Here is an 11,960-nt window from a genome sequence, read left to right as displayed (position 1 = left end):
TGCGGTGGAGCATAGTGTCTCCGCGGTGCACAAACAATGGAGACCTCCAGGACCAATGAGAGGGGGGGAGGGGGTGAACTGGTTTACACAGTGATTATCATCAAAGATGTGTTTAAAAGTGTCCCAGCCTCCATCTCCAGTACCACGATCAATGAGGGGGCGAGGAGAGCGTCCCTTCGGCCAATCAGGGAGCAAGTTTACATCAGCGATTATCATCAAAGGTGGCGTAAATGCGATCCATCCCCTTGTCCCCCCTTCGTACCGAGCTCCGCTCTAGACGTGTGGCTGTGTGTCTCAGCCGTGACTCACGGCCCCCGTGCTTATTGGTCTCCTTTGTCTCATAAGAGCTGGTATTGATCTCGCCTCTGTCTCCTCTCATCTTTTCATGACTTCTGATATGAGCACGCTGCCTGTCTGGACTCGGAGTGATCTGAGCTGAGCTGGGCCATGTGTGATCACTTTTGGCATCTGCGATGGATGATTCAGAATGCCACAGAGAAACCCTTGCAACTTTTATTTTGTCTAAGAAGTAGAGAGAGACAATAAGCAGTAATAGATCGCACATAGACACAGTGACCATGATACTTGATACATAGACTTTTTTGATCCTGTGTGTATGTGTGTGTGTGTGTGTGTGTGTGTGTGTGTGTGTGTGTTTGTGTGTGTGTGTGTGTGTGTATGGGTGAACACACACACACGACAGAAAGACAAGAGGGAGTAACATAAAGATTGAAAGACAAAGAAAGGATAGAGGACTGAGAGAAATAGAGATATTGTCACACTCACAAGCACACACACACACACACAAGGAAGTGCGCGTGTGATGGGGGGGGGGGGGGGGGGTTGCTTTGACACACCAACCCCATCTGCTGTAGCCCCATCCTGCTCGTCCCAGGAGACAGAGAGGAAGCAGCCATGTACAAGTGCGAGAGAAGCGCTGAGAAAGAGGGAGATTGATGAAGAGGGAAAGAGATAGATAGAGCGAAAGATGGTGCACACATGCACGAGAAAGAGAGAGAGAGAGACAGAGAGAGAGAGAGAGAGAGAGAGAGAGAGAGAGAGAGAGAGAGAGAGAGAGACGTGGTGGTGGCGATCAGGTCATTAACAAAGTGTTCAGCGGGAGGCTGCTTGCAAACAACAACAGCTGGTGGCAAAGACTGAAGCGCCCTTCCAGAGATAATCGAATCTCTCATCTGCCCCCCCCCCCCCCCCCCCACACACACACACACACACATACATACATACATACACATACACACTGCTGCGCTTCTACCCAAAAAACCCATCCCCCTGAAGTCCTACACACTCTTCCCCACACACCATATCCTCCCTCTGCTTGTCACACGGGCCCACACACAAACACACACGCGCACGCATGCATGCACACACACACACACACCCCTACTTCAGGCTTGTCTGCAGGAACTTTTGGTTCCTCTGTTCCCTGTCTGTTGCCAAGTTCTTCATTGTTTGTAATTTCTCATTTTCTGCCAATCATTTCATTCTAAATTATACGCTCTTTGTTTACTTTGCCTCTTCACCTCTCTCTCTTTCTCTACCTTTGTCTCTGTTCCTTTCTCTATTCTCATATTCTTTCTCTCTCTCTCTCTCTTTCTTTATGAGAGTGTGTGGTCTTTTTCCTGTTTCCACATAGGCTCAATTAAAGACTGCATCATTGTCCTCTTTATCACCACAAAAATGGCATTAACCCCTATGGTATTTCTGCAGCCGAGGACTCATTTGAGGTCAGCCTTGAGAACGCGGAACACAAGTGACAAGTGCTAGATGGTGAATCCATACTGTACTGTATGTAGGCCTTCATGATTAGCTCTCTCTCTCTCATTCTCTGACTCTCTCTTTACCAGGGATGACTCTGTGAGTGGCTAATAATACTATTACTATAAGTATTTGTGGGAGAAAACTGTTTTATTCTTTTATCTATCTTGTATCATGTTTATTTTACCATTGTATTAAGTGCTTAATGCAAACATTGTATCTGACCCCTGTATAACCTAAGGTTTAGAGAAGTCACATCACACGACTGTCTCAGACCCTTGTATGACCTAAGGTTTACAGAAGTTGTATCGCATGACTGCCTCAGAACGGTTCCTGTTGTTTTGTACCTATTCCACATATTGAAAGTTGTTGAAGTTAATCACACCCCAGCTTTTAAATGTCAAGCTACCTAATAATCAGAAGTGACTGAGGGCATGCAACCCAATATTAAGATGCTAGGTTGTAGCATCTTAAGCATGTTTATGTTTCTGTCTAAATATTGGCAAGGACCCCATACCTCTTTGTCAGTCTTGCTGAGGAGCACTGAACTTACGCGTAGTAAATAAAGACCACCTTGATCTGGAAACCTGTTGTCTGTTTGATAGTCAATAGATATCTAACAGTATTATAAATAACACTCATCATTATTACAGTATAATACTCATTATATTGTGTGTTATATTATATTATATTATATTATATTATATTATATTATATTATATTATATTATTCATCTCTCTCTCTGACTCATTCCCAGGGTTGGCTCTGTGAGCTGTTGCGCTGGAAAGAGAACCCGAGCCCAGAAAACCGGACCCTGTGGGAGAACCTGTGCACCATCCGCCGGTTCCTGATGCTGCCACAGGCCGACCGTGACGGCGCCTATGAGGATGAGTCCCGGCACCACCACGCTGAGCGCGCTCACAGCCTGGCTGCTGAACTACAGGTAAGCAGGAAAGACAGGAAAGGTAAAATAACCATAAATGAAGATAAGATAAGATACGATAAGATAAACTTTATTCTACTACGAGAGAAATTTGTCTGGGGCGTATAGAGCCACTCACAGCTGCTTACTATTCCACACACACCAGTGCAACACAACAAGACACATAGGAAACAGACCAATAGATATACGTACAGACAGCAAGAATAACAAAAAATAAATACAGAATAGACAACAGGAGTTAGTACCAAAGTATATTGTGTATATATATATGTGTGTGTGTGTGTGTGTGTGTGTGTGTGTGTGTGTGTGTGTGTGTGTGTGTGTGTGTGTGTGTGTGTGAGTAAAAACACACCTGAGCAGTTCTATAGCACAAGAGAAGTCCACACACTCAGGTCAAAATGTCTGAGCGCAAATAATAAAAACAAAACACACACACACTCAAAACAGTAGAACAGAACTAATGTTCTAAGAGTTGGGAACGGAGCATAAACAGCTCTCCACAGAAACCGCACGCGGTGCCTCCTCTTTTTACGTTATGTTTACCAAACCTGAATCTCATGGCTTAGGCAGCGCTTTCCTCCGACCCTTTAACATACTTTGCAGTGCCCACAACCGAATGGTATCATTCAGTCACATACGCAGTTGAAATGAATCAACCACAGAGGGCATAACAATTTTTGCAATCAGGAAATACAGTAAGCTAATGTCATCAAACAGAGAGAGAATATAGGACAGTAATTCTACTCCAATTTAAAAATAGCCTACTTGAGGCATTTGGTCTACACTGCACAGGGAAGTGGATGATGTGAGAAAGCGAAAGGAAAATTAAAAGGTTAACAATGCTTATATTGTCTGCAATTGTAGGACTAAGTAAAACTGGTATTTTGAGTGCTGATTTTGTTGTTTCTGAAAGTTTCTCCTATACATGCATTTAACTGCAGTCTGGATTGCACAGAAAAGTTTTGGAAGATGTTCACCACAAAAAAAAGTATTGTGCTGTCACCCGTAGTTATAACATATACCTCAAAATATTTATTTAATTTATTTTAATGGGCTTGAGACATTAACAAGCACACCTCAATATCTGATCTGAAAATCTGAAAGATTTCTTGAACTTATGTTTGAATGTTAAGAAAACTTTCTAAAGTCATGTTATGGCTTTGCATTCTCATAGTGGCCTGAATATGTATTGAATTCTAAGGGTTCAGTCTTCATGTAGGTTGATGTTGGGCTTTTGTGGCTTTCCTGCCACTGTTTAGCAGTTACCCCCCCCCTCCCTCCATCCCTCCATCCTTCATCTTATTGTTTTTTCTTTCTTTCCTAAAGTGTTTTTAATAAATAAGCTCAGGGAGGAAGCTGTGGTCACACCATAAACACATTCCAATGTTGCCCCTCTCTCTCTCTCTTTTCTTTCTTTCTCTCCTTCCCTCACTCTCTTTCTCTTCTTCTGTCTTTCATTCTCTAACTTCTTCTCTCTGTATATCATTATTAACCTCTGTGATGCATAGAGAAATGGAAACAGGCAAAGTAACTAATGGATTTTTTTCAAGAAACTCGTGGCAGAGAGAAACCAGTTTGAAAAGTGTTGTCTCATGACAGCAGATTGATAACAGAAAAGAAAATCTGTGTGTGAGTGTGTTTGGAGACTGTGCGCACTTATAAAGTGAATGATTTACTGTAATAGTAGTATAGCTGTTATGCACATAGGATACACACACAACCACACGTGCACACACACACACACTCACACATACACACACCACAGCCTCTTGGCTCCAGCGAACCACTGAAGACCACACATGTGTCACAGCTGTGACACACACAGACACACACACACACACCCACACACACACACATACACACACACACACACACACACACACACACACACACACACACACACAAGTAAAATGTTTGGGGAAGATGTTATTGTTCCACTCATATATCTGGCTCCCATTTCCACGTGAGTGATGCCCATAATTGAGCTTGCTTATAATGATTTCCCTCACAGCCGTTTAGCACACGCAGGCAGCCCTGTGTTTCCTGGGGCTGGGACATTCTGCCTTATAGCTGATGAATGAAGACCATGTCTGTGGGCTATATGTGTGTATGTGGAAGAGGGAGTGCAATGGGACCTCGATATATCTGTGCTTCGGTGCACACTTAACAACATCTGACATTAGTGCTTCAATTGCCTTTCTCTCACACACACATACACACACACAGACACACACACACACACACACACACACACACACACACACACACACACACACACACACACACATCAAAACAGACTACAAAGCATATACAATGCTAATCCTAAAGGCTTACCTCAAATAAATAAAGTATCTGTTCTGTGTCTGCGCTGTGGTCACATGTGTTTGTTGTGACAGTGCTGTCGCGTGTAAACGATGCTGAGCGCAAGGGGCACGGGGGGTTGGGACAGGGACAAAGTGGCGAGCCCACACACTTCCTGACCAGTGCTGCCACGCCAGACACTTTACAGCCTGAGCCTAGCCTTGAGATTATTTATGCGCTACCCTGTTATTATTGAAGAGAGAGAAAGAATGACTATTATCCTTATATAGATCCTTTAATTTTTACGCACCGCAGATTTGAGGCTATGCATGCCAGTTTTTGGGCGTGGGTTACCCCACCCTTCTGCTTTTGCCTGGGGGGACTTCCCTCAGGCTAGACTAAGGACATGAGAACTCACCTTTAAACAGAATCTACTGTCTATGCCAGATTTGAGATAAATGTTTATTTATAAATGTTTATGAATATTCATAAATATTATGGGACAGTAAACTGAGGCATTTTGGTCGTTTTCCCTGTTGTTTGGTTTTATCTCCTATAATTACTTATAATTTACCATTCCTAAATGATGCAAAAAAAGTGCTAATCAATCTCTTTTGTCCTGTTTTTGTCTTTTTCCTGTGGCCATTTCTCATCAGGCACAACATCGGCAGCACATTCAGACTCTGAAGGAACCTTTGCCCATGCACATAGAGCCATCGCCCATCATGCTTTCCGAAGAGGCCAGTGTGGTCACTCAGAGGCTTACTGTGACCAGCAAAAGTGGCAGTAGCAGTGGCAGCAACGTCAGTGGCACCGGGGCTGGTAGCGGTGGCGGCAGCGGCGGCTCCAAGAAGCCGCGTTCGCGCACCAAGATCTCCCTGGAGGCGCTGGTGATCCTGCAGAGCTTCATCCAGGACGTGGGCCTGTACCCGGACCAGGAGGCCATCCACACGCTGGCCGCCCAGCTGGGCCTGCCCAAGAACACCGTGGTCAAGTTCTTCCAGAACCAGCGCTACCACGCGCGCCACCACGGCCGTGTCAAGGAGCCCACTGGAGACGCCGAGGCGGAGGCGGAGGAGGACGAGGACGAGGCAGCGGTGGGGGAGGAGGAAGAAGAGGATGAGGGGGAGGAAGAGGAGGTACCACTGGAGGGGGAAGTTCCGTGCGGAGACAGGGACGAAATTCACCCCCGCCATGAGGAGGCGCTCTCGAGCCCGGACGAGTCGGCGAGTGGAAGCAACGGAACACTGAGAACGGACGGGAGCAGGACAGGAGAGCGAGGGGAGAGGGGCAACAGAGGAGAGGAGGAGGAAGAGGAGGTGCAGAAGGAGCCCATGGAGGAGGAGGAGTGTTCCCCCGCTCCTGTGTGTGTGTCACCTGACGTGGTCAGCTCCCCGGACGTGGCCAAACAGCAGAGATAGCAGCGTTCTCACAGGAGGACGGTACAGAGAGAGAGAGAGAGAGAGAGAGAGAGAGATGAAAAGGCCCCGCATGTAGAAGTCATACACACAGAGACTGTCAATCAAACTCACTGATTGTCATCATCATCATGTTCCTACAGGGAGCGGTCCTGCAGTGGGACTTATGTACAAAGGTTTGAGCAACCAAAAAGAAAATAATGAAAATAAAAAGCAAGTTCCCGCAGTGGTAAACGACCTATTCATGAGACTGGACTAACTGTGATCAGACATTTTTTCAGCTGCTTGTCTTGTGTCTCCCCTGTTTCCCACTTCCCGCAAATCTTCTCTGATCCCTCGTTCCTCCATCATTCCTTCATCCCTTCATCCCAAAGTGCAGGAAGAGACCCAGAATCTTACTTAGAACCCGTTTACACATACAGGCCACCTGCCCATGCATTACAGTCACTTGGCTCATCATCATCCGCTGTAGTGAGACTGACTGTTGCATGCTAGCACCCCCGGACTCACACATCTTACACACAGACTGTGTGTGTTTAACTTGATTATACCAACACTTCGACTTGGCCCTATTTATTGATATGAGTTATCTACAAATGTTTTGTTTTTTGGGGGTTGTGTAATGTGTTTTGTTTCTCCGATTGGTGTCTTTGTGTGAGACTACGAAGGCCGCCAGGGGTCATTTGGTGGAAACATATTTATGTGAGAATCTGATTAATTAATCATGCAAACCAATATGATGAAGCACATGAACACCCATTGGAATGCCACATTCAAAATGAGAAACTGATGAGGTCTCAATAACAGCTGATTTACTTGTTGTGAGAAAAAGAAAATACATTTTTGAGACAAGAAATTCTCCTTTGAGCAGGTTCATAAATAGAGGGTACGGACTAATAAACTATGTGCATGGATTAATAGAGACGGAATAGCGACTTAATAGAGTGGAAATGAAGTGACTATCATGCTGTACATGTTGGTATTTTATCATTACATATTTTTGAAGATTTATGTTTCCCTAAAGTGTCTCTTTATAGTAGTTAACATTATGGATTACATCTGTAAATGGTCTATGGTGATACAGCAAGTTGAATCTGCAGGCGCAGTTTGTCAATATAAACACACAGTTATCTGGGCTTACAGTTGAATTCATCCATTTCCTTGGTTTATTAGTCTGTTCAATATGTCCACATATGTATTTATGACCCTTGCTGTGCTCCGTAGAAGACAGTGTGCTAATCTACAGGCAATGGTTGAAATACTATGATGAGGCTTGCACAAGTTCAAATGTCAGAGACTTGCTGTGACCAGGAAAAGTGACAGAGTAGCAGTGGCATCGGGGCCAAAGATAATGACACAGGGTATATTCAAACTGCAAAAATCTGATGAATTGAAATTGTGTTTTTGACAATAAATATAATGAGATCAATGAAAGGAACCTAATTTCTGTGCATTGTGATGATACAGGCCTTTTAATTGTTAACACAAATGGATGAAAACTACTGTCTTTGATTATCATTACCTATAAATAATCATTTCAATACAGCGTCTATGTTAATGCTATATTTAAATGAATGCATTGTACTTTGAAATTTATTTAAATAGGTTAAATGGAAATTTAACCTGGACTTGATTGTGACGGAACACATAATAAAGAACCAAAATAACTAAGCAACTTAATAGTTAATAAGTTAGAAACAAAACAAAAAAAAAACAGTCAACTCAATTGGTTACACAACTGACTGGATGGTTGGTTATACTTAATGCAATTTAGGAGTATTTAAAATGAAATATAAACCCTAATAGGAAAATGATGTAGCTCTGACCTGGCATGGTGTGGATCTGGAGGATCAGAATTCTGACACAGATCTTCATCAGCTAGTAGTTAGTATAACATACCAAAAACAAACTAACACTGGCCTTTTTACGTAGAAAATAACAGTTACACCATGCCTTCATCTGCTCACACTTACTTTCCAGATCCCCTTTCTTGAGACTATATATTAACACTCATGGTGAGTGCCATGGTGCCAAAAAGAAACAGAAGATTAATATCCGGTGCGGTGCCAACATGCCAACAGTGGAGTGGGAGGATAGCAGTCTTTGTTGTGTGGAGGAGGGCATTGTACTCATGTTGATTTCATCTGGCAGAAGGGTGAGAGTGTGAGAGCCCTTCTCTAGAGCTCACTATTAGTCTGGATGGCAGCATCATTAGAAGCCATTAGAGAGCGGGATTGGGGGGGGGGGGGGGTAGTTAGTGGGGGCAGTTTGTAAAATGTGGGGACGCAGGTGCTGCGTCCAGTGATATTACCCAGCATGCATGGCGAGCGAGCGGGGAGTTAGTCTCTCAGTGGAGCGCGAAAACGCACCTGTGATCCCAATCGCTTTGCCCTCATCTCTCTCTCTCTCTTTCTCTCTCTCTCTCTCGCTACCCCCACCAATTAATATACACTCTGATTAGCATGCTAATACCCCAGCCGGCTCCCAGCAGACGCAGGCCTCAGCTCGCACACTGCCACAATCGGCGCTGGAATCAGCCACTGACCTGTGACACAAGGCGCACAAGCCATGTAGCCTCCCAGGATCGCTAGCTGAGCTACTTTTGGTACTGTTACATTCAGAGGCCTGAATGAGCTGCATTTATGTATCAAGGATATTGTAATCATGTAGGCTAGCATGTAAGTGTGGTATCAGGTTAAATTGAAGGGTTTTGTTAATGTCATGTTTTCTTAATGTAAACTGGTGTTGTTGTAAGCTCCTGGCATCTGGGCTGTTGAGACGTGGGGAATGCATTTTACAAACTGGCATGTGTACAAGCACAAACGCACACACAAAAACATGTAGCACACAGCCCTACTCTCTCTCTCTCACTCTCTCTCATACACACACACACACACACATGAACATGGGAAAAACCACTGCTACACCCTCAGATGAAAAGCATTTTAAAATGCAACCACATCAAATTGACTCAAAAACAAACATTTCATTACGTCGACCAGGGTAAAATAAGAGTGGACAGACTGTCTTTGAAAAAGCACCTTTAAATAGCATGAGATCAAGACTCGAATGGTCTCATTTCCAGAGAAAAAATCCACTCATGGTGTTTTTAAGGGAGGAAAAAGCAACTATTAAAGACTAATGACTTATAAAGCCTCTGAAGTCCGAAAACGGATCATTTAATGTGTACATATTTCACACAGTAAAAAATATATTTGCTGGAAACAGAAAATCCAGCCAACTTACAAATACAGACACAATGCAGAACCCACACATCAGCAACAGGGTAAGTTTATGACAGGGCCACCACAAAATATACAGGCATTTTAGGGGAATAGAGTGAAGACTGAGAGAAAGAGAGAGGAAGAAATAACAGGAGATAGAAGGAAGAACAGACAGAGAAAGACACTGATACTGTCCAGTGACTTCTACTGTTAATCTGCAATATTACTTTGTATAAAAGCTACATTCCAAACATATACAAACCATGTGTGTTAGTGTTAAGTTAATTACCAACCTTTGAGTGTATGAATTCATGTCCTATTTTCCACCACATTCAAAAAGCAATGACTTGCATGTCTATCAATCAACAATTATCATGTGCCAAGGACATACCAGTACTCCACTTCCTCTTTTTATAATTGTTGCATTCTAAGCGCTCTTGTACATTTCCACTTGGGTTGTGATGAGTATAAAATCGACTTTAAGGGCACGGGACATCCAGTCCAGTTTTGTGGTCCTGGTGACAACGCAGGACTGCAGTATATTCCCAAATTCAAAAACATTGGCTTGGAGGTTTCAGGACAACTGTGACTAGTTTAGTCTCAGGACTGTAACCCACTGACAGACTCACTAACAGTGCAAAATTATGAGCAGCAAGGATTGTAATATTACAGTGCTGTAATATTATGGTACACCTTTTTTTCATTTATTTGTTTTATTTTGTTTTATTTTGTAATTTTGTTTTTCAGTGCCAGAAATACATGAAAGTGACTGAAACAAGCAAAAAACACACACATGAAGGAATTCAGCTGTCACTGGTGATCCATCTGTAGTGGTACTTTCTGGTCCAGCTATCTAGTTAGGAGAGGAAATTAACTTCATTTCATTACCTTGTTTTGTAGTGCAAGATTTCAGTGCAAGATTAGACTGTATACGTGTGTGTATGTAGGTGTGTGTGTGTGTGTGTGTGTGTGTGTGTATGTACTGCATGAGTGTAAATCTTTGTGTTTGTGTACATTGTGTGAGTGTTTTTTGTGTGAGGGTGTTTACGGATCTGCATGCAAGAGTGTGTGTGCCTGAGCGTATGTTCATGTGAGTTAAACATTTTTGTGGTTACACGTTTATATGTGAGTGCACGTGCTTGTGTGTGTGTGTTCATGTGTGTGCTTACATCGATAAGCGTGTGTGTGTGTGTGTCTGTGTGTGTGTATGTCTGTACTTACACCAATAAATGTGTGTGTGTGTGTGTGTGTGTGTGTGTGTGTGTGTGTTTGTGTGTACTTACACCAATAAATGTGTATGTGTGTGTGTGTGTGTGTGTGTGTTTGTGTGTATGTGTGTGTGTGTGTGTGTGTGAGAAAGAGAGAGAGAGAGTAGGAGAACAGACACAGCTGGGGGATCCGTGGCAGACTCAGAGCACCAGCTGCAGACTCCCAGAGCCCAAACCACCAGCAGGTGCTGTGGATTTCACGCTTGCGCCCGTCGTAAGTGCGCCGCCCGCCGCGTATGTGGGTGCTGAACCGGCGCTGCACACACACACACACACACACACACACACACACACTCAACCTGCTGTTCCTCCGAGACGCCGCACCGCAAGTGCAGCCGGAGATTCCTGGCACTCATGACTGATGTTCACACACACACACAGAAAACTTCAGCTTCACACACACACACACACACACACACACACACACACACACACCCGCCAGGAGGACTGGGGGAAAAACATGCAGCTTTGTGTGAAGAAGTTAAGGATCTTTTTTAAGGACCATTTAACTTTTTTTAGCTTGTCAGTTTCTATTTATTATATATTTTTTCATAACAATGATGCTAGACAAAGTAAAACGCCAGAGGCCATAAAGTCAAACTTTTTTTTATGTGTCCGCTGATTTTAGGCAGGTGAAAGTTTTCTGCCGAGGAAATGAGATCTATGGATGTAATGCAAATAAAAAACCAAAATGGTTAATGTTAAAGAAAACATTTATTTGCTTCAGTTTAAAGTAATGCTCATATTCTTAACAATACTGATAATATTTTTTTTATAATAATAGCATTTAATAATTAATTTCAGACTTCTACATTGTTTCATAAAGACATAAACAAAACAAAAAATGAAATAGCTACAAATATTACAAACAGAGCCAATCAAAACTTTAGACATTCAAGTCTAAAACATTAGTTCTCTCTCCCTCTCTCTCTCGCCATCTCTCTTTCCCTCTCTCTCTCTCTCTTCCTCTCTCTCTCTCCCCCTCTCCCGCGGCTCCCTGGGGCTGGCGCTGGTGTGTTCGAGGCCCATG

At 43.4% G+C, this 11,960-nt stretch overlaps 1 protein-coding gene across 2 annotated transcripts in view; it reads left to right on the top strand.

Annotated features, from left to right (window-relative positions):
• Positions 1 to 6,514, top strand: part of LOC121698963 (DNA-binding protein SATB2-like) — a 22,248-nt gene extending 15,734 nt beyond the window's left edge. For both annotated transcript variants that reach the window (XM_042081511.1, XM_042081510.1), the window contains exons 11-12: positions 2,534 to 2,719; positions 5,677 to 6,514. In XM_042081511.1, coding sequence (XP_041937445.1) covers positions 2,534 to 2,719; positions 5,677 to 6,441 — 951 coding nt within the window. In that variant the 3' untranslated portion in view covers positions 6,442 to 6,514. The remainder of the gene's footprint in view (positions 1 to 2,533; positions 2,720 to 5,676) is intronic.
• Positions 6,515 to 11,960: the final 5,446 nt, after the last annotated feature.

The sequence above is a fragment of the Alosa sapidissima genome, chromosome 23, assembly GCF_018492685.1.
Source record: "Alosa sapidissima isolate fAloSap1 chromosome 23, fAloSap1.pri, whole genome shotgun sequence".
Classification (NCBI taxonomy): Eukaryota; Metazoa; Chordata; class Actinopteri; order Clupeiformes; family Clupeidae; genus Alosa; species Alosa sapidissima.
Note: the sequence above shows the minus strand (reverse complement) of the source record. Positions and strands in the feature narration are given on the sequence as shown.